The 6,000-nt window shown below is 41.9% G+C and overlaps 1 protein-coding gene across 5 annotated transcripts in view; it reads right to left on the bottom strand.

Moving 5' to 3' along the window:
• LOC308082520 (histone deacetylase 7-like) overlaps positions 1–6,000 on the bottom strand; it is a 68,110-nt gene that overhangs the window by 342 nt on the left and 61,768 nt on the right. For 4 of the 5 annotated variants that reach the window (XM_080424319.1, XM_080424320.1, XM_080424323.1 and 1 more), the window contains exons 24-25: positions 3,007–3,175; positions 1–2,766 (exon numbers count right to left, since the gene is read on the bottom strand). The exon at positions 1–2,766 is cut by the window's left edge and continues 342 nt beyond it. In XM_080424319.1, the coding sequence (XP_080280445.1) occupies positions 2,721–2,766; positions 3,007–3,175 (215 nt within the window). In that variant the 3' untranslated portion in view covers positions 1–2,720. Of the gene's footprint in view, positions 2,769–3,006; positions 3,176–6,000 lie in introns of all 5 variants that reach the window. The other variant, XM_080424322.1, reaches the window with a different exon arrangement.

The raw sequence follows: 6,000 nt of genomic DNA, 5'->3' as shown, positions 1-6,000 counted from the left end.
GTTCCTCCTTAAAACTCCTTAATAAGAAATGAATGTTCGACTAAACAACACAAACAGACAGTCACAAAAGGTATGGAAATACAATAACTCACTATGGTCAATGGCAATATGCTGCCACTGCATTGACATAGATTTTGTACGTTTTTTTTTTTTTTTTGTCTGTCTTCAAAGCACCACAATGCACAGGATTTAAGAAATACCAAAATGATTTTAAAAGTTTTCGTAGCACCGTCAGTTGTGTGTAAAACATGCCTACAGCACTTCAAAGACTACATTTTTGAACAGGGATCAATTTATATTTAGAGAATGTTAGTGAAAAGTGAAGTTGTTTATACATGTACATCCTTCTGTGCCTTTGGTGATATTCAACTGTTTAGCATTGAAAAAACAATCACAATCTTTTGAAAGTCTTTGAAGTTATTTAAGCCATGCCAGTCCATGGCTAGCATATTGTTCTCATAAGCTTTGGTTGCTCTCAACCTGTGTCCAATTGCACTGTACGCATATGCAACTACCTCAATGTTATTACTCCATGTTAAAATGTCACTGTTTGGTCCAGGGAGAGAAAAAAAAACATCCCTGATGTTGACTGTAAATAGTAAGGCACAAGTTTAATTACGCAAAGAAATGACGGCTCACTTGTTACAATAGGGGGGAAAGTATATATATATATATTTTCTTTTATAAAATACAGCAGGAATGCTAATCCACAGGTGGAAACACTGGTCCAACTAACCTAACATTATCAAAATAAGAATTTAAGACACAGGTCATTTGTCTAAAATACAACCCTCTCTTACCTGAGGGTATCTGTTAAGTGCACTTGTTTGTCTCTGTGATCGTCAAAAGACCAACGATAAAGCTGTTCTTACTCAAGAGTCACAGTTCTGATCCCAAGTCAGGGAAACGTCCTCATTGAGAGTAGTTCCTCATGTCCAAGTTGATGTGGATGCTTAATCTGCACCCTCATTTATACAATCATGTATGCGTGGTGCTGTTACACACTGTGAGTACGGAAGGCATCATGGTGCCTAACCACTTAAGCCCTGTTTTATACTTTGGCTACTAAAAAATAGCTCATCTACAAGCTCACAAAGCATCGCAATGTGCCACATTGTGAGCTTGTAGAGCTGCAATTTAGAAAAAAATATAGATTTGTATTTATTTTTTATCTAGAAAAATTGTAAAATATTCTGAAGATTTCCATCCATAATGACATGCCTAAAATAGGGACGCCGGCGTTAATGTGGTTCATCTGCATCTTCATGTATACAATCATCTCTGTGTGTATGCAAGGCATCATGGGTATTTGATCTGCTCACTGCCTTGGTTGAAAGATCCCATTCAGGAACTGAAGGTGATTTGTTAGATTTGTTTTTCCTATTCATTTTTTACCCCCCAGCTTCTGATCCTCAAATGGTTGAGGCATGAAACATGATTACAAACGCTTTCCCTTTTTAAAGGAACGCTATTAAGATGAACTCAGTTAAGACTGATTTGTCCAAAAGGGAGCGATAATAACGACCATGGCAGTCGAACGTTGTGCTGCTGAACTCCCTCAGGAGGCAAAGAAAGAAAGAAATTATTCTCAACATATAAAACAATATGAAACATACTGTGTTGTGTCACTTCTCTGTAGCTACACTCCTGCATGAGTGTTCAAAGAAAAAAATAAACTCACGTGATGACATGTACAATAAACAACAAAGTAAAACGTTTACAATATTATGCATATTCAAATGAGCTCCAAAAAAAACACGAGCGAAAACGAGATGTTTTGTTGTCAACCCCTGAGGAAGCTCCGGGTGGAAGGTGCCAAGGTGGTCTTCTCTATCGTATGAATGGAGCTTCTTCAGGTTCACATTTCAGACCGTACAGTGCAAAACAAAGAAAGAAAACTCAGTCTCTGATCATTTTTTTCCTTCATTGGCGTCTTGTCACATGCCGACATATGACATCATCAGAGTGGGACGTCATATGTGTCTTAAGTGGTGGAGGACATTTATCTGTTCTTCTTCACGGACGTGTCCTGGGACGACTATACTTCCTCTTTTCCGAGAGGTCGGCTCCAGTGAGCCGCGGTGAGCTTTGACCTTAACAAGGTTACAGCAGTGCAAGTGGTCTCAAACAGCTCTTCTGGGAGACATCTCTGAGGTGGCTCTGCGCAGAGCTGCGGAGCTGTGCTTCATCAAGTCTCTCCATGCTACGTCAAGTTGCTAACTCCCAATGGGTACAAATTGAGTGGCGGCCATGAATTTTAAATCCTTCAAGTCTGTTTTTCGGGGGTTACGTTACTTCTTTCTCTCCTTTCCCAGTTTCCCTAAACAATGTCCCGTGCAGGGAAAATCACAGAGATGCATCATGGGAATATGAGTCCTTGGTCTCCTCAGTGTTTTCTTGTCAGTGGGTTGTTTGGTTGGAAGGGTTAGTGTGTGTCCAGTAGTAATGCAGTTGGAGGTGGCAATGTTTGTGTGAGGCTATGAATGAACTGGCCAAAAGGAGCTGGTCCCAGTGATGATCCAATTGCATGGTGTGTGTGTGTGTGTGTGTGTGTGTGTGTGTGTGTGTGTGTGTGTGTGTGTGTGTGTGTGTGTGTGTGTGTGTGTGTGTGTGTGTGTGTGTGTGTGTGTGTGTGCGGGTGCGGGTGTGGGCGTGTGCGCATGTGCCTCTGCGCAGCAAATTGGTTGAAGACATTTACTGTATCAGGAACAATGTTCTCTCTACAGGGATTCACCATCTTTTTCCATGAGTTCATTCGGATGTTTTCTTTCAAAAGAAAAAGGAAAAAAGAAAAGAAAAAAAGACAAAGAACAATTTCAGCTTGTTTATACAGTAGGAATAACATACACACACACACACACGCGCACGCACGCACACGCGCACACACACACACACACACACACACACACACACACACACACACACACACACACACTCTCTCACACACACGCAATATTGTAATTTGTTTCACATGCAGCCGCACATTGGAGGTGGTTGGTTAGTTACCTGTCCGGGGCGTGGACCCCCATGTCCGGGGTGTGGACCCCCATGGAGAGAGCAGCCAGAGCGGTGATGGCCTCGCTGTCTGACTCCCGCCTCAGCCTCAGCCTCTGAGCCTGCAGGCAGGACAGATCCACCGTGGAGGCCAGCGGCTGGACGCTCTGCCAGTACTTACCTGCATAGAGAAGAGAGTGTGAGAGTCATATTATTATCGGTTTCCATCATCACCGTTTCCAATGCTCTCATCCTTAATCCAAGACCTGAGGCGATTCTTTAAAAAAATCTAAATCCTAACCGTTTTTTGGAAAAAAATCTAAACATTATTTTTTCACGATTTTTCAAAAATAGCAGATCTACAAGCTCATAGCGCGGCACTCGGTGCCGCGCTATGAGCTTGTATATCTGCTATTTTTGAATAGCCAAAGAAAACTAAAGTGACACAGATGCGTTCCAGGTCTTAATGGGTTAAGACCGGGAAACGCATCCGTGGCATTTTAAGATTTCTTTGGCGATTCAAAAAATAGCAGATCTACAAGCTCGTAGCGCGGCTATATGAGCTTGTATCTGCTATGTTTTGAAAAATCGTGGGAAAATTTGTGCAAATCTTTGAATATATGTTTAAAAGCGATTTTTTAAAACTCCGATCTGTGCTTCTGGCGGGGTCCCTGGAACAGCATATTTTGAGATCGGCCAAATACATATCATTTTGGGGGTCCTTGACATGGAAAAGTTGGAGCACCACTGATATAGCAACATACTGTTAGGATTTAGAAAACATTTTTAGATATGTATTTGGCCGCGGCGGACCCCCCATCTCAAAATGTTTTGTTCCAGGGACCCCCCAGAAGCAAAGATTTGAGTTACAAATGTTCACTTTAAAAATATATATTCAAAGATTTGCACACATTTTCAAGATCTTTCAAAAGAAAACTTAAATGATATCATTTATACTTATTCCTACGATGGTGCCCTACAGCCAAAAATAGCAAAAGCAGCAGATCTACAAGATCTCCTGTTTCGAGCTTGTGGATCTGCTACTTTTGATCCTTTTGTGTGATGCTGTAGTGTGATCAAGTAGGGGCATTTATTTACAAAAAAACACAAAAAGTTAGAAGAAGAAGGTGATGTTAGAAGAGGTTTCTGCCCGACAACAACGATATGGAGTGCCATTATTGCCATGTCCATGTACATTATAGAAAAACATGACTTGGCTAGTGTTGTAGTTATATGATCTGAATTGGAGCAAAGGTCTGGTAATAGTTGTGGCAGATACTTTGCCATGTCTGTGGTCATTGAACACAAGTTCTATGCATCAGAACCGTCACAATGTATAATATTAAAACCCGCCGTCTAAGCCGCCATGTTGATATATTCAGCAGCAAAGGCTCAAACTTAATAATCTATTATTTGCCCCAAAGTCATGCAGTTATGTGTGTCCTCTGACATGTGGCAGGAGGAAAATCAGTCACTTAACTCCTGAGTGTGTGTGTGTGTGTGTGTGTGTGTGTGTGTGTGTGTGTGTGTGTGTGTGTGTGTGTGTGTGTGTGTGTGTGTGTGTGTGTGTGTGTGTGTGTGTGTGTGTGTGTGTGTGTGTGTGTGTGTGTGTGTGTGTGTGTGTGTGAGAGTCTCTCTCGGTGCATGTGCGCCTTCTGTGTGTGTTCTTCTCAGAATGCATCCTGCATATATTTCATCCCAGGCCTAAATTATGGGCTTAACATTCTTGTGGTTTTGCAAATATTTTTAATTAATCTAATTGGGTTGGGATAACATTTGTGTGCAATCAGGAGGGGATGTTGCGAAGGTCGTGTGCCAGAGACGTGTTTGAAGATAATTGGAGACAGGGCAGTGGTGTGTGTGTGTGTGTGTGTGTGTGTGTGTGTGTGTGTGTGTGTGTGTGTGTGTGTGTGTGTGTGTGTGTGTGTGTGTGTGTGTGTGTGTGTGTGTGTGTGTGTGTGTGTGTGTGTGTGTGTGTGTGTGTGTGTGTGTATATGTACACGCATGCATAATATGTACATATGTGTATGTATGCTCTACTATAAGAAGTTCCAAGTCTTAATTTCACAGGACATCTCACATTTACCGACAACGATTCCCGCTTTGCAGCGCACATTACAAGATTCTGTACTACACAAGAAGAGCAATGACCAAAAATATCACACGTGTTTGAAAATGATGGGGACGTTCCAGACTGGATTGGAGGACTGACACTCTCACACTCCTGTGACGCTCTAAACCACGCTTGCGACATGCCGCTTTCACTCCGACCTCCAACATTTCATTTTTCAATGGGATGCCTAAATCAGTGGTTCCAAAACTTTTACATGCCAATGACCAGAGGCTATGGCTGTTTAGGAATAGCCATAGAATCTGGCTGCGGACGCCCTATTGCAAAATGATGTGCTATTTTCACTCATTTAACCCAGTAAGACCGGGAAAGCATCTGTGTCATTTTAGATTTCTTTGGCTATTCAAAATATTGCAGATCTACAAGCTCATAGCGCGGCGCTGAGTGCTGGGGGGGGGGGGGGGGGGGGGGTCCACAACATTGAAAATTATATTGACATGAAAAAGGTTTGAGAACCACTGATATTAGAGCAACATACGTTTTTTTTAAACTGTTAGGATTTAGAAGACACTTGTAGAATCCCCAGAAGCAAAAGATTTGAGTTAAAATGTTCACTTAAAAAAATATAAATCCAAAGATTTGCACACATTTTCCACAATCTTTCTAAAATAGCAGATCTACAAGCTCATACCGCGACACTCGGTGCCATGCTATGAGCTTGTAGATCTGCAATTGTTCTAATGCCCAAAGAAATCTTAAAATGACACAGATGCGTTCCGGGTCTTAATGGATCAAAAGAGAAGTCTGCCTGGGGGCCGTGGCCTCCACTTTGAAAACCTATGGCCCAAATCAGCTGTAATATTATGTAGGACAAGAGGGCAGTAAATGAAGGGATGGGACACAAGAATAATATGGAGGTGCCCGGGGGTTGGTGG

Source organism: Gymnoscopelus braueri (assembly GCF_963280865.1).
Source record: "Gymnoscopelus braueri genome assembly, chromosome: 3".
NCBI classification, from domain to species: Eukaryota; Metazoa; Chordata; class Actinopteri; order Myctophiformes; family Myctophidae; genus Gymnoscopelus; species Gymnoscopelus braueri.
The sequence above is the reverse complement of the archived record's forward strand: the minus strand, read 5'-3'. Positions and strand labels throughout refer to the sequence as shown.